Raw genomic sequence first — 24,024 nt, 5'->3', positions numbered from 1 at the left:
TGAAATCTGAAGGACAACTGAGCAAGCAATACAAAGTTTTTTAAAGCTAATAAAACAATAAAATACTTATTATTCCGAAAGTATGCTATATAGTTTAAATATTTAGTTTCCTGTTTTAAGGATCCGTTTTCCAGCTTGCGAAATTGCTCTGCAAACAGAGCTTTTTTTATGTGGTTATCAGTGTTAACCAACATTCTTATCATAATCCTGATTTCGTGAAGAAACCCAGATTACCATGCTCTCGAAAGCCGTTGACTAGTGGAAGCCAAAGATTATAATGGCGCCAAAGAAATTACAAATGTGTACCCGGAAGAGAAGGCGTGTGTGTTGGTTTACTTTGGATGTAATGGTTCTTTGTAGTTTGTTTCTAGGATTTGAACTTCTTACGCTTGGCATATCAATAATGAGTCGAGGGCTTGGCGGGATTCTAAGGGGAATTGTGTTGCCAAGCTGGCTGCTTTGATGGTTTCGGTTCAACGCCATTACTTAACCAGCACCCCCAACCACCCACATATCCCCATACTTAACCACCCACACACACCCACACACACACACATATGCGCGAACATTCACTTGGCATCTCTAATTAGTAGAATTTAATCTTCACACTATGGCAACGTCAAACGTCCCGAACTGAGAACCCCCAAACCACCCACAAGCCATCGTATATTCCACCCATTGCGCTGCTCATTATGAAAAATTTCAAATTAAAAAGACGAGGGGTGTGGAAACTGCACTGAGAAAAATGCAATAGGAACATATATAAATTTAGTTTTAATATGTAAAAAAAGATATAAATAACTTGCAGAACTATAAGGAAGAAAAAATAAAATACTTAGGATCCTGATTTCATTTAATTTTGTCAAAGCATGTTTTCTTGTAATACATTATTTTAAAGAAAATATAAAACTATTTTAAGATTCTACAGAACGTTATAAATGATCTAAAAAATTATCTTCAAAAAAATAGTTATAGTGCACTGCCTCCTGTTTTTGCGCCGTGTAGAACAAAGTAAAAGTTTATTGTAAGAAGTAACGGTAGGATTTGCATAAATACGAGGACATGTGTGGGCGTCTGTGTGTGTGTGTGCTAGTATCACACATCATGATTACATAATTTAGCTATTAAAACAGCGCCAAGTGGCTGGCTGAACCGTGTGGAAGGGAGAGAGGAGACCCAAGAGCGAGACAGGAGGTAGTGGCAAAGAAGGCGCTTATTTATGCCTCAACACGCCGTTTGGCGCAGCTTCAAAGGATCCGAAACAGGGGCGGTGGTGCTCCAAGAGGGGGTTGGGGGTTCTTCTGCTGGCGAGGGGCTAGTGGCTAAGAGGGGTATTCCAGTTCAACGGCACACATGTGCACTTGATTTACTCATTAGCGTTACTTTTCTGTTCATAATAGGGCGCTTACCAAGCCGGCAACCGCAGCCACCCCCGCACCGCGCGTCTCATTTTCCAAAGGCAACCCCCCTACCCCCCCTCCAACCCCGTGCAACTGACTGCCACATTTGGTTTCATTTCGAAACGTTCGGGATGCGTTGGTATAAGCCGCTTAGTCGTATCCTTTTTGCATGTGTAATTGTGCTGGCCCTCACACACTGCCCCCCCTCCCCACTTCTCGGTTTACCCAACCCCACCCGTTTCTCACACACACTCACCCACACTCACACACAACTAAGCCCTAATAATCCCCACTATTTGGCCAAAGGATGGAGGGAAAAAAGGTAAGACACTGCGACAAAATTTGAATTCAAACATTAGCTAATCTTTTGTTTAAAAATTACAACGCCAAAAAAAATGCAAATATTGTTGAAAAAAAGTTACTAGCGATAGCTTCCTGTAAAAAATCTTTGGATTTGTTTTTATTATTTTAATTTATCAACAATTCTTTTACTTTCATATTTTTTTCTCAGTGAGCATGCGTAAATAAGTAGCTCAATTCGTTGTGCCCATTTTTGATTCCCATACTTGATACTTGGGTGAAGTCAAATTTTAGCATTTCACATTTGCCAAAGGCTAAAAATGTTGCAAAGGGGTTTCTTTCTGCAAATAGTCCTTGTGAATAGTTATCCTGAAAGTAGGATTTTCTCGAAGAAGCTCTTTGATTTGATCTGAAAAAGGGGTAAGTAAGTAAGAATAACTTAAAGTAAAGTTGAGCCATGACAAATGGCAGAATGCTCAGTAGTTATCTCAATGCCAGGTTCTACCCATATCAAATGGAAATGGTCTTAATAAGTCTCGAAGGAGAAATAATACTTTATTCTACTTCAAAATATAGGTTTGCTTCATATTATACTTATATGGAATGAGTATTATAAGTACTTGGGTTCTAAGGATTTATGGGCCTACAATTAAAATGCGTGTTCCATATTTTTAAGAACAAGAAAACATGGGTTTTAAGGATAATTCTTAACTTCTTACCCCTCGAGTTCCCAAAACACGGTCCGATTTACTTGAATTATAGCCGAGTTAATCCTAAGCCTTATAATTATGTGGTTTTGAACAATGTACCTGAGGCTTTGATATATTTCCTCAGCTCCTTGGGCCAAAATCCGAGTGGTTTGATATATGTTTGTATGTCCTGCTACCTCAATTATCTTGTGCAATTGTGTAGGAGATAATCCGAAACTAATTCGGATTGGTTGCGGTCAAGTTGTGTGCCGTCATCTTTGGCAATCGATAGGTTCCCGAGTTGGAGAGCACTTGAATCTGGGGATTGGGGATTTGTTTTCGTTGGCCATCTATTATGCGCGATAAGATCGCAACGTGAATAGAAGTTTCCGTTCCGTGATAAGGGGATTTTAAATTAATAATTCACTCTTGCTGCACGAACGTGAAAAACGTCGGAAAATTGCTCAATTTTCCATGCGCACAAGGTAAAACGGTGGAAAGAGCAAAAGGAAAAAAAAATGAAAGAGAAATTTATGCTAATTTTCGACAACTATCACTGCTCAACATCGGTGCGACTTGGATGTGGACGTGGACGTGGTCGTGGTGGGGCAACCCACCCGAAAAAGCAGACCCACCAAACCTGATGGTCATGTAATGTCGACGGAGGCAGCGTAACGAAGTAACCTAATTAATTTGTGGCACTCATTAGGAACAATTGAAAATGCCACAGCAGAAGCAGCTCCTCCAACCTCTCTGCCCCCCTCCCCCCCCCCCCCCCCCCCCCCCCCCTTTTATTCCCAACCCCCAGTCACTCGTCAACTCAACCAGAAGTTGAAAATGTCCATAATGAGTGTGGGGTACGTTTAACGCCCCTGCCCCGCCCCTTAGTTACTCCAATTCTCCCCATTTCTTCCATCGAAAAAATAAATTATGGGGGGGTAAAAGTGCTTCTGTTTATTCCCTTTGACGACTATTTTATACTCTAATTTAAGCAGGCAAAAGATACGATTATATGAAACAAATGAATATATTATACCGTTTTTGTAAGTACTGTTGAACTATTTAAAAATTTGAATTCCAACAAAAAGGTTTGAATCTAATTGTTAGGCAGCATGGCTTACCATTTTTTTATACGAACCTTAAATAATTATAATTGGTACTCACGATTTCTTAAGCGACATATTTATATTCTTTATATTGAAATGCATTACACTTTTAAATGTTTAGCGTGTGACGTGATCTCAATTTCAATATGGGCACACACGATCCCAGTGTTGTGAAACCAATTTAACTTTATGAATATGCTACAAATGTACTTCAAATGCGCAACGTGACCTAACAATTTCCCACACTTTCATTCGAATTGAGAGCCTAACAATATATCCCTCACGATCTTAAATATATAGCTATTCTTGAATTCTACACGATTTCTTTTTTCAACAAATTTATGTTATTATCAAATTGCAGTTAGCAGGCCCAAAAAATTCCCATCAAATGTCATTTATTCAATTAGCCAGCCGATAATTTGTTCTCATTGAGAGTGTCGCACATAAAGACGTTTCCGCACATTCTTCAGTAGTCCTGGGATACTTTTATACTCCTCCCAATCCATCAATTAAGATTAATGTACATTTCCATGGATGCCACGATCATTTACAACGATTGTTTCGAAGACAACTTCATCGAAGCGAGGCCATCGATCATCGATCAAGTCTCAAATGTTGTCTAAGCAGCTTGGCTAATGATCTTTTAGGGCCAAAAAAAAAAGAGGCTGTATATTTGAAAGGTTAGCACTTTCATTACGATTGTACCTTACGAAATAATAACCATTAGACCAAAATTGAATTATATTTATTGTGAAGCTAGTTGGCAGATACATGCATTGCAATTAAGCAGTTTAATTAATTTTTAGTTATGACTTCGATTTTCAATATGGAATATTGCATATGTAAAAGGTTTACAATACTTAATTATTTAAGATTATAAAACACAATTGAATTTCCCGCCGTTCCTGTCCACTTCTCACGCTGTCAGGAAGAGCAAATGGACCCGGCCTAATGAGCAGGTGTAGGGCATCAAGTACCAAAAAATGTTAACTAATTTTCGGCTTTGCTGCGTTGACGTGTGAAGCGCGGGGCAGGGCAGGTGCGGGCGGGGTACCGGCCACTGGCTATATCACCTGCCCGCGGTTAGTTAGCTGCCCAAAAAAACAAAGAAAAAACCTTGGATTGTGCGTGAGCCGTCCCTATTCGAGGCCCTGTCAGTCGTCACTCACCGTTCTCAACCTCCCCCATTTTGGGCATGACATTTTTACCAACGGCCGGCGATATGCAAAATCATTTGACCCGGTCCCAGGGCCAAAAACCCCATACCCCCCACCGCAGTCCACGGACCCGATTGCTATCTGGGCGCTAATATATACCGCTGCTGCCACAAATGCCTTTGGTAATGCATAATTCTAGCCACTTTTCCGGCGCTGGCAACCACCAAAAACCACCGAAACACCGACCAATCGACTGATGGTGGTGGTCAGTAGTCGGTGGCCACAATCGCCGCTTTTGTTGCTTTTTGTTTTCCATTCGAACCCTGGCTGGGAAAATCATTTAATTAACATTTTCAGCCGCCTTCGAGGCGCGAAATTATCACGCATATGCGTGGACTTGCCACAGTGGGTGTCCTTGTGTAAGTTATGCTCAAAATTAATATTCAAAGTCATAAGAAAAAACATTTATTAGGCAATTTTGGTTGCAAATCAAATAGCTAAATAAAGCTAAATAGCAAATACTAGCTAAAAGAAATAAACAAAAATATTTCAAAGAGTATAATGACTTTGGAATATATCTAGCACTAAATATTTTTAAAAATTTAAACTAATGTTAGATTGTCATGCCAGAATTATTTATACCATTTTTTTTATATACTCAACAATAAAATGTGATGATACATCCTATCTTGAGAGGAAGTCTCCAAAGAAGAACATTTCAATTATTTTTTAATTGGCGAAAAGCCAGTCCTGGCATTATGCCAAGCCCATAAACTCTTTTTGAATGCCTTATAATTAAGATAATTATGGTGAGCCCACTGTAATTGCGTTCTCGACCACTGTGCGACGACCGTTACTACCAGGTCAGCTGTTTGGCTCGCAACCTTTTTGGCGTAAATTATGATTATGAGAAATGCAAACGCTATCCGGGCCATTGCCGCTTGGCATTTCCCAAAACGCACAGCCGGAGGTGGGAGTTATGTAAATACATTTAATTTTTTAGTTTGGCCGCTTGGCTTTTCCATTTCCAGATCCATTATTGGCCAGCTAGGTTGCCTCCCTTCCTGGCCATTTGCATGTGAGCCGACTGTTGCGTATCTCACGGATACGCGCTTGAAATACGAGCGGTTCTACCTTTGACTTTGCGCTTATTACCCCTGATTAATTACCGGGTCGAGTTGTGTTTTTCTTTTCGGCTATTTTGCGTCTTGTTTTTCTATATTTTTTCCCTTTTTTTTTTTTGTATTTTCTTTTCCTTTTTTTTGTATATTTTTGTTGGGTGATTTCTTGCCGGCCGTTAAGTATGATATTTGTAACACTTTGCTGACTTTTTGTTGGCCAGCTGAAAGGCTTTTAGGGCCATCGTTGTGCCTTTGGATATGGCTAATTAACCCATTACGCCATTATTGTTGCTCTTGTCGGCGGCCGGCAAAGGGTTTTCTTGGCTTCTTTCCGTTTTGGCCCGACGCACACGTGTGTTCAAATCTCCGCAATAAATTCCAATTTTGTGCCCTAATGAATCCCCACCGAGAGCCGCCCATTTATTTAGCCCGGTTTGAGGGCAGCCAAAACAAGGGCCGCAATTAGCCAAAAAAAAAAAGCCGACCGACCAAGCCCAGGTGCGATTCTAAAGGTTATTCTGATTTTTCTAGGTGGTACACAAATATGACGGCATCTCGATTGCGTAGCGTCTTTAAAATACAATTTAATATTACATAATTCTCGAGATAAATGGCTGATAACACCGGTGCATACGAAAAATTGTACAATTTAGGGTTATTACTAAGCTAAATTAAAATTTATTTGCCAAATTAGCCAAAGACAGACGTACCAGTACCAGTTAGCCCCTTTGATGGCATTAGATCATCGGCATAAATTGGGAACTTGGCGTCTGGAGGAGTGCCAGTAATCAGATAATCTTCAGTTTTTGAGGTGATGTCAGCCGCGGGCTAGACATTAACTTAAGATATATAGATTATATCAATTCTTTGAAGCATCTATAATATTTTGATTTTTAACAGAAAGAAACGCTTCTTTTCTTGTTTTTGTATGTCTTTCGACATATTGTTAGTTGCTAGAAAAAATGATGTTAATTTATTTAACTGCGTGTTACCATACTATTGAATAAATAAATCTAGATTTTTTTAAGAAAAAGTTGGCTTACGAAAATTACGAAGAATCTTCCATAGAAAAATAGTTACCGAAATATGAGACCACTGCTGTACTCGATTTAATTAAAATGAATTTATTTAAAACATTTAATTCACAATCAAAATTCTCACACTGGTTAGCAGCAGTTTCAAATTCGCATTTAAGTTGACTTCATCACCCTGGAGACCCCAATTAAAGAAGTGTTTTGTTAACTGGCCGACAATTTGCAAGTCGACTCCCTGCCCGGGAAAAGCGGTGAAAAGCGGGGGAAACCGCAAAAACCGAACCACAAGAGGCATTCCATCCATCGCGGAAAAGTGTCAGGCTGTCATAGAAAGCCCGCGCAAATGAGAGGAGCAAATCTGGGGGCTCAAGGAATTTATGCATTCCTCCGGTTGCCTCGTAAGTTTCAATTTTCAGTGTAAGCCCCACGTCGGTGCGAAGAACATTGGGGCGTAAGCCCATTGATTAATTTGAAATTTATGATGCTTCTGCGGATCGCAGGGCATCCATAAGTTTTGCTCTGCGGTCGCTGGCAACTCCCCACTACCCCTTTTGCCAAATGAAACGCTCTGTTTGCCGGAATGTGTCCTCATCTTTCACTCGCTCACGGCTCATATACATTTTAATTAAACGCTGCCGCACCGGAAGAGCAGCAGCAACAACGGCAACGGAACACTTGACAATTTCACGTTAATCCTGGTCACAGGACCTCGCCACGCCGCTGGCTGCCTATTTTTCGGTTCTACCCATAATCATTAACATTGAACCAGGCAGGTTTGGCAGAGTTGAGGGTTAAGGGCAGATCATACACTCGGAAAAATGTCAACAGAGCTAGCAACTTGCTCAGGAATTCAAAGAAGCCCATTAAAATCTTTGTAGATTTAAGGAGGATTTGAACTTCTGCGTACTTCAAAGTCTTCAAAATACCATTAAATGTTTTACATTGTGAACAGCCAATTTATTTTTTTGAGTGTACGCTCGTACATGCAACTTAATTACGCGTGGCAAGCCGAGCGGCTTTTGTTATTATCATTCAGTCAGCCGGTTACCGGTGCCACTAACCACGTTGACCTCCCCAGCATACCCCATATTCCTCCCCATACCCGTAACCCCCCACCCCTTCCTGAAGGCTGCTCCTTTTGTTGGCCTCTGCCCATTGATGATAATGTTTGAGCGGCATTGGCTGCGCTTAATGAATTTATTTGTTACGCATGGCGTAGTTTGAATTGGCGTTCATGTCAGGACACCCAGCACATTGAGAGAGAAGAAGCAAAGGAGGCTGAATAGTTGGCCGCGCCTTAATGAAATCCATTATTGCGAAACCCATCGCCGAGGCCCAAAAGTAAATACACTTATTGCGGAAAGTGTTGGGCACAACCCTCGGGACGGACGAACGGACGGATGAACGGACAGGCATAAAACGCAGCAGGAGCAGGATATTACGATATTACGCACTGCGAACGATGTGCGAGGGACGAGTGGCGGGGAGGGGACGGGGCGAGATTCAGGATTCAGGCGGCAGGAGCCACCAGGCGGAAATGGAAATGGCAGTGGGAATGGCAACAAAAAAATATCATAGCAAAAATAAGGACGAAAAAATGAATTTATGATAGGATCTCTATACTAACTTTATTATATTCAAATGTTAAGAATAATATATGTATATATTTCAAACTTCAAACTAAATGATATAACACCCTAAGAAATAGAAAGAAAAACTTGAATAATGTATTAAGAGCCGTAATAGACTATTTCAATCTCAAATCCGCTAAATTCCTTTTCTCTTATAACAATATATTATGAGATCCCACTTATTTCTCGCTGTGCATCGGTAACTGTAAAGGGAAATGGCACAGCGGAATGTTGTATTTTTTTCGACATGCCAAAACCATCTGATAACGATGCGAACCCTCAATTGACCGTTCTATGAGATGCAAATATCAAGCGAACCCCGACAGCGAAAAATGTTCCATAGCTCGCGAGTTGTCACCAACCGCCACCCTTTCCACTTTCCCCTCCCCCCTCTCCATCGACCTGACCTTAACGATTTCCGGATGAGGGTTGCTATATGCTATATGTTATATGCTATATGCTATTAAAGCCCTCGAAGCGCCTGCAATTTCCATTTCAACTTCAATCGAATGTTTCGCACATGAGGAGCCATCAATGATGTTTAATGTCATAGCGGGAATCCTTCAACTATGATGTGAGGCGTGTCCATTAGGGGAACGCAAAATCATTAGGGGAGGATAATATCGGGCTATGCAGATGCAATTCAAAAGGTTGATGGAACGGAAGTGGTATAATGCCCGGTTGACTAAATTATTTTATTATACCAGATGCTGAATTGCGTAATATTCTGAATTGAAAACAATCAATACACATTTAATTATAGAAGTTCAACAAAGAAATACATAAATTGTGAAGTATAGAAAGATGTACTTGTAATTAAGAAATATATTCCATATGCTTATTAAATCTTAAAACACTAAGTTTAAATCCAAATTTAACTGTTTAAGCTAGCAAAACCTCTATAGACTTTCTCCTTTAGGTTTCTAGTTCTAGAAAGGAAAAACATTTGCTTTTCAGAACTGGTGCTGCATATAATTAAGTGCTGGTCCTGTTTCGTTCCCTATCTCCATCTGCATCTAACCCACTCCACATGCGCCACATTCGGTGGCTCATTCATCACGCTAACAACGTCCGCAAAGTATCTCGAAGATTGTTAGCACTTTCTTGACTTGGCCATGAGGGCGGGTCGAAAACCATAACGGCCAGCGGCCCACTTGCGTGGCCAGTTATTTATGTTGGCCGGCGAGTGGCTAACTATTAAAACTAACTACTTAGCAAACACCCCCCTCCACGGCGGCCCACAAAACTTTTTCGGCAAAGTGCCATTTAGTTAAACATTCTGACACATGATAAATGAGTCAAAGACCTTGTGTGATAGATCTGACCAGCCCATCGCCAGCCGACCATATGCGCCGGATCCTGCTCCGTCCGTTTCTATATCGGTGTCCGTATCCTGGTCCAGGCAATTAAACAGCCAGAGCTTCGAATCATGTAAATTCACAATGTGCACTGCGATAAATCACATGGCAACAGAAGCTATTTAAAAAAAAATAAGTTTGTTGCATAAAAATTAAGCAATTGAAGTTGTAAGTTTACTTTGTGATTTTTAAAAATATTTTGAACTCTTTTAAAATAACTTCATATAATACCAAAATGAAATATATTTCAAAATGTTTTTATAAGTGTTAGTATGCAAGATTTAAGAGTTATTCATATAACATTTTTTCGCTGTGCAACTCTGAAGGGATGGGAAATCGGCGAGAACTCATTAAATAGAAAGCATTTAATGCGTGTCCAGATACAGATGAAGATAGTTCTGAAAGATACAGTAATAGAATGTCAGCAGCAGCTGATGGGAGAGTGGAAATTGAATGGGTGAGCGAATGAGTGCGATATCAGGAGTCAAAGTTAGCAGCGTACCCCCGAAAAGAAATCCACCTCCTCCTCATCATCATCATCATCATCAGCAGCATCCCCACAGGAAGGTCATTTAAGTTTTAATGATGGAGTTGTGTCAATGGCGCTGGGTTGGGAATGGGTGTGGAAATGCTGTGTAGATCTTCGAGGGAGGAGACGCGAAATGGATGTGTACACGTTGTGGTTGCTGTTTTTCGTGGGTGGTAGCCTTTCCGCCTTCATTTCCGAACTTTCCTCTAAGAACTAAAGTAGCAAAGTAAACAGTGAACAATGAGCGGGCCAGTTGGTGGGCGGGGCCTCGGGTAATAGCCAAGCTTTATGCGAAAATTGAAAGAGGGTGTCGACGACGAATGTATATACATACACACCGTTATCATTCACAGGACCAAGTTACCAGCCCATACCACTCGATACCTTCGCGACCGACCCGGGCAACCCTTTAACATCTTTTCAGCAGAAAAATATTGTGAAACTTTGCCAACAAAACAACTCGAACCCATTCCCATTCCATGCCACTGCCACTGCGAAAGTTTGAGAACAATGTCAATAGAATAGTCCCCGGGGGACAGGAGCCACTATGACTAAGGGCTTTGTACCTATCAAATGATTTGGATTCTAATTAAATGAATGCCCGAAACTTTCCGACGCTGGAACGATGGACCAGTATCTCTGCAGCAAGGACCTTGCCCATAAGCGTCTTGGGAGGACTTTACCCTAGCAACGACCCTTGGATGTTGAGAGGATTTCGTAATTAGGGTTCGGCCTTTACATGGATGATGTAATTTAATACAGAGCCGCGTATGCTGTTTTCTGCTCTAGTACATATAATTGATACTAATTTATTCAAATGCCCCTTAGCCATTCTATCGATTTTAAAGATAAAGAGCCAAACAAAGTGCAACCTTTTTGTTTTCGAGCTCGTTAATTACATTTTAGAGAACTCGATGTATATTGTTTTACTTTACGGATAGCTAGATAGATAGATAGATAGATACTCTTTGAAGCACACGTAATTCAATCGCCGATGAGCAAACAAAGTTGCCAATGAAAGCCGCAAATCTCCAGAACGCCTCACTTTGTTTTGTGTTGGCGTTGGCTGCCAGCCTTCGCAAATCGGCCAAAAGCAAAAAGTTAATTAAACCGATCCCAAGTGCTGACCACTCGAGTGGGTAGTGGTGGTGCGAAGGGTGGCGGAGGGGCGGCCTGTCTATGGGTATTAGGCTTTATCAGATGTGCATTCATTCAAATGCACTTCCTTTGGCCGCTCACTCAACGTCGACTTCCCGTTAGCACGCGGCTAAACTTGGCCAACTCGGTCCGGACTGGATCGACCAGGCTGGCCATCAGATACGCATCAGTGGCAAAACTCAAGCAAATGCACACAGCGCAAAAAATATTCACATCAATTCTGTGCTTTTTGTGTAATTAATGCAGCCAAAAATTTATCATCAGTGAGCACAAAGTTACATATTTATAGTATGTATTCGTTTATTAATTTAGTTAGCGTTAATATGGCCTGCAAGACCACTGTATCAATTGGTAAAAGAATGAAAAAGTATTAACTATAAACATTATCTATTTACAAATGTCTGTTTTAGTTCATTACCCTTTTTTATATGTAATTTAGTTAAATTTATTTAAAAATGAACTATACTCGATTCCTATGTTTCTATTTTCAGCCTTAACTTTTCTTGTACCAGGTTTCCCCCATCACCTTGGCCAGAAAGACTTTGCCACACGGCGGCATTAACTGGCCAACTTACTGGCACTGCATTTGGAGGGCGACTGGCTGCGGCGGCAGCGAGGAAATGGGGAAATGCTTTTCCAGCGCGGCGACAGCTGCGTGGCTAATCCGACAGGCTAAACAGTTGAACAGTTGCCCCCGGGGGAGAGGTGCTGCAAAAGAGAAATAAATGAAAGGAAAAGGAACGGGAACGGGAAAAGAAGAGAAAAGAAAAGCATTCTGCGATGCATAATTGAAAAAATGAGCGGGGGGTAGGAGGGGGGCGCAAAAACATCGTCAGATAAACAGTGAGCGGGGGGTGGTGCCACCAGGGCAATTGCAAAAATAACAAAAGACAATGCCGGAGTGGCGACGTCCCGACGTTATGTTGCAAATTGAATAAAAATATGTATTTTTACTTATAAGTATTCCATATAGCCAACGTCAACAGCCATTTCCACCAAAGTGCACGCAACGACAAACGCTTGCTGCAGCAGCAACAGCCGCAACAGCAGCAGCAACAGCAGCAACAACATCCACTGCAGTAACACCTTCAAAGTTGATTGATAAAAAAAGTGTTTGACTGCAAGGAAAACGCTGAGCTCCCCTAATGGACAGCTGGGTGGGGGGCGTTGGAAATGTGTGCAGAGGGGGGTGGGGTGGGGGGCTAGGGCCTGACGTATCGAGTTGCTGCTCTAATGTGACAGCTCAATGCATTTTAGATGGCAATGACAAACTGAATTGGCAACAACAATAATGCAGCAGCAGCAGGAACAGAAATTGCAATTTATATATTTCTTGGTGAAACAGTGCGGATAGCAAGTATGCGGTCGTATTTGTACATAGTTATGAATTGGTATAAAGCATTGAAGGCAGCAAAGTTAAACAATTGAAAAATACTAGTAAGTATACCTTTTATAAACTTGTTTTTGTAATGGTTCAACAATATTTGCTAAAAGTTGTGCAACAAAGTCAACCATACTAAACAATTATTATTTATATAAGTATATTTATTTATTTATTTATATATTTATATGTATTTATATAATTTATATATTGATGCAAATATATACATAAATAAATATATTTTTTATAATAATACAATTTGCGAAGTTTTGCTTTCTTGGCTTTCCGCAGTAACTCAAAATTGTTGCATACTTTCTAGGGCCCGTGCAACTTTTTCTTCATCGGTATGATAACTTTTGTGGGCCAGTGTTATGCAGTATCATTCATTCGCACTCAATCGCACAATCACATTTAAAGGCAGCGAAGTGGGGAGAACTCTCGCACCGTCGAGAATCATAACGTAATAAGGAACCTGAATGTCAGCGGATGGATGGAAAGCGGGTGAAAAGAAGAAGAAAAAGAGGCGGAAAAACAGGCAACGCAACCGAAACTGCAACTGAAATGCTGCGCAAACAACTTTGAACGTCAATTTGTCAACTCGCAGCGGAGAATTGAATGCAAAATCTTTGCGCCACATCGCTGACGTCGCGTCGTTTCATTTCGTTTCGTTTGCCTGCCTGACGCAGTCCGGGCCAATTTGGGATGGGGTCTAATGTGCCGCAGTCACGCTGCAGGCCAGGTTATTTTCGCCGACTTTAATGGCGATTAATCACACTACTTTGGCCTGGACGCACTTGCATTGCCACAAAGGCCACTAAGGAAATGCAAACACTTTGGGATTAATGAGTAAGCGATCTCTTATACATCGCACAATTTGTCACCTAAACTATTAACCATACATTAATTATGTTAAATGATGCCCAACATTGTTCAAGTACCTAGTATCTAAATTTATAATTCAATCATTAAAAAGTAATTATCTAAGTACATACACTTCTCTGTATAGAAAGATTAGCAATTAACGGAACAATTACAATGAAAGTTTTTTTATTTTTTTTTTATATGTATATTGGAAAAGTAAAAAGTTATCAAGCTAATGTAAGCAAATATATATTTTAAATATCTAATATTTACCACACAACTTATCAATCTTTAAATGAAAATCTTTCATATTTAAGCGTAAGCGAAGTGGCAGTGTTTATTAACTTCTTGTGCTGCAGGGTATGCAGCGGTCCGTAGAACCGGTTTTTTGTCGAGGTAGGTGCATGGTAATGTCAGCTTAATACCGTTATCGTAGGTGCGGCAAACACGTCGCTGCGGCTGCGACTGCGCCGTCAACTGCGGCAGCGCCTCAGCTTGATAATGAGCCGTTAGGACGGACAGCAAAAGGAGAAGAAGACGCATAAGCTTCCGCAATGCAAAGCAGCTGAGCAAGAACGAGAGGGAGCGATTGTGCAAGGCGAAATGCAAAACTGATAAGAAAAGTCCGTTTAAGTCGCTCCAAATATGTGTATGTATGCGTGCGTATGAGACACGGAAATTCGGTGAAATTATACATTATATTCGCACGTGGTTTAGTACACGCCATTCAGAGGAGAAAGAGAAGACATATATGTATGCATGTGTGTGTAAGCGCAGCAGAAGGAGAGAGGGAGTGCAGGCGAATGCAAAATCAAAGTGCTGCCTACGTGAGCGACACCTTGCGATTAACAGACAAAAAAAGGTACCCGATTAAGATCGAAACAACTAATACCCTATCGGCAAACAATTTTAAAAAGATTGAGTATATTCATTATTCATTTCCATATGTAAATAAACATTGGTTTTAAAGTATTCTCCAAAAATATACGAAAATTCTATTCTAGCTCTCATATTAAGTTTATTATAAAAAATTCGTGCAAGTACCATTTTAAAATAGACCTTTTTAGCTGGCTAAAGAGGCTATACCTCTTGTGGAAGGGTACAATGAAACAGAATAGCTGAAAGACAAGCCCGAAAACGTCCAAACTCTCCGTGAAGTGCAATTCCTTTTTCGATTCTTTTTCTGTTATTTTGCTGACTCGCTAAATTTGTTACCGTGCTTTCGAGCTTTCTGCTGTTGTTATTATTTTTGCTGTGTCCAGCAGCAGCAATAATAAGAACAACAACAGCAAAAACGACAGTGGCAACGATAACAACTTCTCAACCGTGCTGATGAGCGAAGTGCGAGAGAGAGAGGGCGACTGAGAGGACAGGCAGCAACAATATTTACAGCTTTAGCGGCCAATAGCACAGTGGGGCAAAAGTTGTTTTAGGAAAAAATTATTCATAATTGATGTCCAAAATAAAGCACTTAAATATGTCTCGAAGAAAAATATATTTTAACAATTTACTGACGTGTTGATTTTTTAAATATTCAATCTATTATTTGTTTAATTTTTTTCGAATTCTTTCAACAACTGAACTATAACATTGCATTGAAATAAATCTGATTTCATCCTGTACTTTTTATAAGCACCATAAACACAAGATTTATATTTATTTTATTTTCAATGAAAGCCATCTTTTTCTACGTGATTTTTGCCAACGATCCCCTACTTGCAACACAAAAGCTGCAATCGGCACACTGTGCCATGTGTCGCTGTTTAAAAATAGGCTGTTGCCTAGATGGTAGTGAGTGTGCTCGTTGCTTTCCAGCATCTCATGGTCGCCGCCGTTTGGCAACCGCTGCCACATGCGCAGAGCGATCGGATCGAGCCCACTGTGCAACGTGGGGCTGTTGACGACAGCAGCAGCAGGCAGTCGCAGCAGCAGCAACAGCAACGATCGCAAGTCGCGACACGAGCAAAGCGAACGGAAAGGTGTGCGGACCAAGGGGCGGGGGAGCGAAGAGCAAGTGACGAACTTACGGCCAACAGCAGCAGCAACACCAACAACAACGGCAACCGGCCCGTTTGGAGCAGCGCGCATGCCACACACAGTTTAAATATGTGAAATTAGTACAAATCGTGATTTCAACAGCGAACGACGAGCGGCGAACGAGCGTCGACGAAGTGGCGACAACCAAAAAAGAAAAGCACGAGAGAGCAGCAGCAGCAGCAGCAACAGCAGTAATAGCAAAAGCCACAGGCAACAACAGTGGCAGCCACAGCAACAACAATCGCTAGAAAAGCAGCAGCAACACAACTCACCTCAGCAACAAAAGCAATAAAGAAAACTGATAACACCAGCTGGAATATCAGATGATTCACCAACAACAGCAACAAGGCGGAGCAGGAGCAACAACAGCTGATGCCACAACTGCAGCACAAAGAGGAGCACACCAGCGGTAATGAAACCGAAAACAATAGAAACATTGAAAATAATATTTACAACAACGCCACTATCAACCACTTGAGCTATCACAACACCAACAAAAGCACCTGTAACTGATTAAAAGGTACACCAATAATAATTACACCAACGCCAACCGGTACACCAATAGCAACTCTAACGAGAACTTTCAACAAGAGCAGCTTTAGTAGAAGTAACTGCAACAATAATAATAATTACACCAACACTTATACCAATAGACAACACAGCTGAACCTTTTGTTGGTGTGCTCTCTATAGGGGCAACAATTACAACAGCCGCAGCAACACCACGTCGCACATCGGTGGCGACGACAATAACAACAACAACATGCAATAAAACAGCTGATAGCGACAGCAGCAGCAGCAACAACAAAGCCTGCCATTATCAAGCGAGCAACAACAGGTCGCGAAAAAAAAACAAAAAGCCCGCCTGCTGCAGCACACACACAGACTCACACAGCCATACAGAAGAGCGGGTGTGCGAGAGAGAGAGGCAAAGACAGAGTCGCACACCTTTACCTTTAGCGTTGATTTTGGACGTCGCAACTGAACAACTGACGCTTCGCGCTCGCTCGCTCGTTCTCGCTCTCCGTGGGACTCGCTCTCTCTCGCACAAAGTGCAGCTGAGCTGCCGCCGCCGCACTTGCCGCTGCCACAAATACAACACGGTCAGCTGAACGAACGCTCTACGCTCGCCGCCGCCGCTGCTGCCGCCAGTCGAAAGTCAAAAGCAACGTGTTGTGGACGCTTTTTTCGTCGCGTCGTTGCGTTGCGTTCTCTCTCTCTCTCACTCCTTTTCCTATCACCAACACAACCATACAACCGACACACCAGTACACCACCCACCAACCACCAACCACCCACCACCCCGATCCCCCGCGCAGGCTGCGAAAACTTTCACCATTACCAACAACAACAACAATGTCCAGCAGCGCAGCCGCAGCGCAGTTCAAGCTCGATGCCAACTCCAATGCCATTGCTTTGATAGCCGATGTTGCCACGCTGCCACTCCCCCTTTCGCCCACTGCAACAACAACAACAACAACGGCGGCGGCGGGAGCAACAACAACCGCACCAGCTGATCGCGTGGAATGGTCGCGCTCGACGATCCTGAACTTCATCGAGGACTATCGCCGGCAGCGAGTCCTTTGGGATCCCAATACCAAAGGTTACCACATCAAACAGACCAAATACGAGGCACTCAAGCTCCTGAGTCAGAAATATGGCACGGAAATCCGATCGATTAGATCGAAGATCAAATCCCTGCGCAGCTCCTTCCATCGGGAGCATGGGAAGGTCCTGAGCGGACGAAGTCGCGGCGTTATCTATCAGCCCATGTGGTTTGCCTACGAGGCCATTAGATTCATACTCGATGGCGAGCGGGATCAGGATCGCGATCAGGATCAAGATCAAGATGCCGAAACGGAAACGGAAGTGGACGAAAAGCTAGCCCTGATGCACAGCCTGGATCTGGAGCAGCTGAAGGCGGACAAGCTGGTGGACAGGGACATCATACTGCAGGTGGGGCAGCAGCAGCAGCAGCAACACGATGAGCTTACCGCTCGTATTGCGGCCACTGTGGCCGCCGTTGCTGCCGCTGCGGCGGCTGCAAACGCTCGAGATCGGGAGCGGGATGTGGATACCGCTGGCGATATGGATACCACACGGGAATTGGAACTCGAGGAGGCGGCGGTCAGCGGTGGCCTGATCGAATCCTCCTCGGCGGCTGTGGTAAGTGGTGCTATTGCTGTTGTTTTTTCTTTGGCCAACCTACTATGTGTATACCTCCACCTATTTTGCATGTGTCTCTCGGCCTTTAGTTTTTTGTTTTTTTTGTTTGTCGTATTTCTTTGGAGCTTTGCATGTGAGCGCGTGTGAGTGCCAGTGGTTTGACTTGTTTTGCGGCACCAGGCACAGCACACGCGCTGCTGCTGTCGCCGCCTCCGCCCGCCGTCGCTGTCTAGCGGTTCGTCAACGCCAGCGGCGCAACCGGTGGCGCACAGTGGGACAAAGCCTAGAGTTTTTTTAAAGCCTTTTGAGGTTAGGAACATTTTGCATAATCTCCGTTAATATGTCTAACGAACATAACTATTTCAAATGTATGAGGATGTATGAGGATATATGTGTTGGAAAACTCCACCCAGAAGGGCAAATGAGGTTTAGAAGTGCTAAGAATTTTTGGTTGGTGTACACGGCGTATGAGTATTTTTCTCAAATTTTTTTTTATAATCTAAAAAATGAAGACAATCCTTTTTAAACATATGTTTATAGTGGGCTGTAAAAACACTTAAAAGACGTAGCGGCAAATATTCACCAGATTGAAGAAGAAGAACAATTGTTAGGATACGTGGCGTATGAGTAATTTTTTCAACACATGCATAGGACTACATGTCGTATACGAAATATTTTTTTTTTTACAATTTTATAAGATTATGTTCCTTGATGTATTTGTTCTGTTAATGAATGTTTAAATATTTTCTCATAATTATAGAAGATTTTGTTTCGTTGTTATTGTCTTGTTCTGTAGGCCCTATTTATTTTAGTGATTTGCACACACTTGATTAAGCCCACTGTGCTCGGTAGCTGCTATTGCGTTGCGCTTGATAAGGCTGTATTGGTGTTAGTGTGCCAGTGTGTGTGTGTCAACTGGCTTTGATTTGCGCTGCCGCTTCTGCTGTACACACCGCCAAACCTACAAATGCACATAAATATGTATATCCATAATGCATACACATGTGTGTTGCATCAGCCGTAGAAATCGACGGCCCCACGTTTTGCACCGAGCCACGCCCCTCGGCCCCGCATCGATGCTCCGCCGCCCCCAAGCAGCGGTAGCTCCAATATGATTTCACATACATACATACATACACACACGTAGCAATATTAATATAGCAAGTTGCTGGACTGCGTTTCGTTATTCCTATGTCGCCTCGCCCGCTCGTTCGTTTTTGTATTTGATTCCGATTCTCTCCCGAAAAAAGTACGAGACTTTTGGGCAGAAGCTCGTCCAGCAATCGGGCAACTTCAGCTGCCCAGCGAGCTTTCACCGAAGCTCCGAAGAGGCGCTTGCCAAGATGCCCAATAGGCTACATAGTGCGATCGTCTTTCCGGAAACCAAATAATCTTAAGTAATAAATAATAGATGCAATATTATCTTAACGTATATTGAAGCAAACAGCAGTATTAGTCACATTGTTTCGGCCCACTAAGACGCTGATAAGGCGACCTTGACCAGCAAAATCGAATAAAGTTTGTGTACCTTACGTAAGTAATGGTAATATTACAATCCCATACGAATTTACTTTTGATATACATATGTCTGTTATATCTAAGCCATTAGTTCGAATTTATATTTATAATTTTCTTGAAGTACTGTTCCTTTAATTTTCTAAGTACTCAATATTATTTTTTGGTTTTTTAATTGAGGTTTTTTAGTTTCGAATATTTTTCAAAAAAAATCATTGAAAAAAGAGGGTAATATCGTTTTTTAGAATTATAATTGTATGATAGGACTTACATAAACAAATACATTCTTAGTTATTATATTTACCTAAATATAATGCTTACTAAACTAACAAAAGCCCAGAATTATTGCTCGAAATTACATATTTAAAGCTTGAGACCTAGGGTATTCTCTCGTCGATGTCTTGCTGACTTCCCCATCATTTGTGATATTTTTCGTCTGTCATTTTTTTTTTTGGTCACTCGTCTCACGTCCGTCTGTGAGTCTGTCCACCCGTTGGTCCACTTCGGTGTTGACTTGGCTGCTGTCCCGCCCGTACCGCCCCCGCCCCTAAACCACTTCGCTCCCCCCTGACCAGCACCCCCCTCTGGGCACCATGTACCGCCGTGACTAATTTAATCGCCAGCGGCTCGACTGGCGAGTCTGCATCGACTTTTGTGTGTGTTTTTGAGCCTGAATTTGCTTTTTATTATTATTCTAATTTGTTTTCTATTTCTCTCGCGTTTCTCGCTTTGCGTCTGTCTGTCCACTACTATTATTATGTTTTGTTGTATTTTTTTTTTTTTATTATTTGTCTGGCAAATTCTCCACACTGCCATAATTGTATTTGTTGTTGACTCTACGGTCTACGCTAATTCTAGATTTTTTGTTCGATCTCCGCAGACACGTTCCTCTTCCGATTTGGATGGCGAGAATTACTGCAACATCAGCGCCGAGGATGTGAAAACAGAAATTGTAAGTACCCTCCGTTGATTGTTAATCGCACTTTAATTGAATTGACAGGTTGAAGTTACTTTTTGGGGGGATAATTTTGCATTTTTTTTTTATATCACAACCTCTGAAGTGCCAAGTCGAGTGGTGTGTGGGTGCAATTAGTAAATCATTTTTGACACGGGACTGGGAAACGAAATGACTTTTGAATAATGTGTTTCGAATTAGTAAAAATAACGATAAGGATCATATCATATCTTAATATAATTAAAATCATATTTTTTTAAGCCAAATAATAATATTATATGTGTAGATTAAGTACCTAAAAGTTGTTGTAACGTCCACATATAGGCATTTATTAATGATATAATCTAATTGGCAGTTATTTAAGAATCCACATCTTTTGCCCTTTTTTCGATTATACTTTCCAAGCAAATTGTAAGATTAGATTACTTATTCGATAGGGCAGCAGTGTAGAAAACTCTGTAACTAACTTAATTCGATGACGAACCTTATCACTGTGACGTCCACAACTTGAACATTGACCGTCCAAACTTTTGAGTCCTTGAAGGTCATTGGTGTTGCTAAGGCAGATAAACAATACATCCGTATATCGCTAGTGATAAGCTCTAGAAGTCAAAGGCATGTGAATCACTTGGGAGTTTTGTTTCAAATTTTAGAAACCTAATAGTATACTATTAAATATTAAATATTTCCCCAGCTGCATTTGATTGCAAAATGGCCCGACTAAGATGACTCTAACTATTGATACTTTCCCAGACAAGGTTGTGCCCACAATTTAATTTAATTACTCAACTCGGGGGCTTATCAAAGTACCCACATGTCCCAGTCGTCTTTCCCTTCAGGCACTTGGCAAGCCCATGAATAGAATTGTTTATACCATTAGTATACAGAGCGATGCGCTTCTAGCAAATAGTTGATGAAACAACTCAGCGATGATTTCGTCAGACGTTGATACTATAAATATATAGATGTACATATAAGTATAGCGAAACAGGTTCCGGTATTTTTTGACCGGCCCATCTTTAGCTAAATAATATATGCAGCTGATGAAATGTTGAACAGATTTTACTTGACGAAGGGAAAAGCTCATCCTTCGCAATCTTTTTAGATTCTCTGGGAAAATCTCAATTTATTATAGCTTAGGCATTTGCAAAAATACTATTGACTTCATTTTTGATTTTAAGACAGATTGCAAATAAAAAAAAAATAAATTAATTTCATTGAAAGTACTAAGTATTGATTGGAATTTTATATAAATTATTTGGAATATATTAGATATATTTGTATTGTTGGATTATTGTGTAGCGTAATTCAGCTTTAAGATACTTTCGCAGTGTACACCTTTCAACACCGTCTAAAACACAAACGTATCTCCCCGTTTTTTCCTTACTTTTGCCTTAAACCAAACAGATCGAACACGAATCGGAGCTGGGGATGCTGGAACGGCGGACGAGCACGCCGTCGCCCATAAATTACTACAGGCCGACGGACCTAACGTACAACCACCGCAAACGCAAGGCGATGGGCGTGGAGCACGTTGTGGGCGCTTTGACATTGACGCCCATCAAGGTGGTGGGCGGAGCGGTGGGGGCGGGAACGATCGGTTCCGCTGGCCATCAACAGCAGCAGCAGCAGCAGCACCAGCAGATGAACCACAGCCAGCTCGCGTTTCAGGCGCTGCAGCAGCACTTTAGCCACAATCACGGTCTTAGCCTGAGCCACTGCAACGGGCAACCGCAGCAGCAGCAGCACCAGCCACATCAGCAGCAGCAGCAGCAGCAACAAGCGTTGCATCTGCAGCAGCAGCAACAGCAACAACATTCCAGTAACATGGCACAAAAACGTGATCGTGATCGTGATCTCTCAACGTCAAATGGCAACGGCAACAGCAGCAACACCAACAACATCAACAACAACAACACCTCCCTGGACCCAACAGCAACATCCAGCAACTGCAGCTCAAGCAGCAGCAACAACAGCGCTGCCACGCCCCCCAAGCCTCTGATCGGGGGCGGCGGACTGAGTGCCAATCATGTGGACGAATATGGTGTATTCGGGGAATACGTGGCCATAACCATACGCAAACTAAAGACGTCCAAGTCGAAGATAGTGGTGAAGCACCTGATCAACAATCTGCTGTATGAAGCCGAGCTGGGGAAATACGATCATGGGATGCCAGCGAGCAAGGAGCCACCGCAGTTGTATAATATGCAATAAAACTAGCAAATAGCCAGGATCGGGATTTTGGATATTGGATAGATCCGACCAAAAAACAATGTAGACAAACGAAGACGGGGAGGGGTGGCAGAGGCAACAACCAACGCACTAGTCAGCAAAGCAACAATTGGTCAAAACCAGAGCCAAGAATTCGTAGAACCAGGGGGTTTAATTGGGGGGGAGGGGAGGGGTTTAGAAAGCGGGTGACATGAGCATTTCATTCAGGGACAATGACCATATAAGTACTTTATCTATATACATTTATAAACACATGAACGATATCAGTGAGTATATCCGAAGTCAGTCAGTCAGTAAAAAGGAGTGCAGTTGATTTAGGGGTGAAACAAACAACATACCATTAATTAAATTGAATTAATTATAAATGCTTTACGTTAACAGTGTATTTTTATGCACACACCCATATACATATACATATGTGTATATATGCTACGTTTATAAATATATATATATTTTTTATGATTATCGTATTTTGATTTCCAGCGAGCGTTATATTTTTGATTTTCGTTTTATTATATTTACATTTGGCAATAACACTTTGAACTCAGGTGCCTTTATTTTTTTAGTCAATTAAGCCTTGTTATCTTATGCATAAATGGGAAAGAGCAAACAAACAAACAAACAAACAAACGCGAATTGATTGCAAAATGTCTACATGTAATGCAAATAAATGAAGCCGTAACAACATGTAAATTTAATTAACTTTTTATCGCATATGCAAATCCATGTGTATAAACTTAATTCTGTAAATAGTCTAAAAAAAAGAAAACGAATTGGAAAGGAGAAAACAATGAAACATGAAATGTGCAAATCTTAATTTTTGTTATGCATAACTAATTTGAAACGAGCGACTATGGGCTCCAAATAAAAATGCAGAAATGTTGAATTTCATTTTGAAAATGAAACGAATGAATTTTATTAACTCGAAAGGGCAAATTTCCATTCAAATTGAATTTTATTCACAGAGGAGTAATGGCTGCACTATGATGATCAATTTGTTGGTTTTTTAGTTGGAAATAAATGAATATGGAAGTTAGTTTCTTTCTATTTGTTAATAAACTAACAAATTGGGGTAATGCAATAACTTTTGATGATCCCGCTTATTGCGCAATATCGCGACTTCTATCCTTAGCAAGTAGATCGTGTAAAAGGGTTCGATTGTGCTGTGAATATTGCTTAATTATTCCTATTGAGCAACTACCGCCCAGAACAATGAGGCCTGTTGTTCGCCTTCGCTGCGATTATTCATATTCATAGTCGTATTCACATTCACACTCACACTCACATGCCCGTCGAGGGTCTCGTCCATAAATCACAAACGCTCTCAACTGTATTAAAGAACTAGGCAATTGAAAGGAGGGGCCCCACAAAGCAAACATTAATTGCTAAATAAAC

The 24,024-nt window shown here is 41.5% G+C and overlaps 1 protein-coding gene and 1 long non-coding RNA gene across 3 annotated transcripts; both read left to right on the top strand.

Annotated features, from left to right (window-relative positions):
* Positions 1-13,358: 13,358 nt before the first annotated feature.
* Positions 13,359-15,482, top strand: LOC116801036. 2 transcript variants are annotated; one of them, XR_004361734.1, is made up of 3 exons: positions 13,359-13,710; positions 14,043-14,587; positions 15,403-15,482. It is a non-coding gene; the product is annotated as an uncharacterized LOC116801036 (long non-coding RNA). The 2 variants fall into 2 exon arrangements; XR_004361733.1 differs by lacking the exon at positions 15,403-15,482 and having other exon boundaries at positions 14,043-14,374; positions 14,443-15,137.
* A 381-nt stretch (positions 15,483-15,863) lies between these two features.
* On the top strand, positions 15,864-23,529 carry LOC6605254 (homeobox protein cut). Its single transcript, XM_002030056.2, has 3 exons — positions 15,864-17,927; positions 20,323-20,394; positions 21,805-23,529. The coding sequence occupies exons 1-3, from the start codon at positions 17,118-17,120 to the stop codon at positions 22,609-22,611; spliced, it is 1,689 nt and encodes a 562-aa protein (XP_002030092.1). The 5' UTR covers positions 15,864-17,117; the 3' UTR covers positions 22,612-23,529.
* The last annotated feature ends 495 nt before the right edge of the window (positions 23,530-24,024 follow it).

Source organism: Drosophila sechellia, chromosome 3L, assembly GCF_004382195.2.
Source record: "Drosophila sechellia strain sech25 chromosome 3L, ASM438219v1, whole genome shotgun sequence".
In the NCBI taxonomy this organism is placed as follows: domain Eukaryota; kingdom Metazoa; phylum Arthropoda; class Insecta; order Diptera; family Drosophilidae; genus Drosophila; species Drosophila sechellia.
The sequence above is the reverse complement of the archived record's forward strand: the minus strand, read 5'-3'. Positions and strand labels throughout refer to the sequence as shown.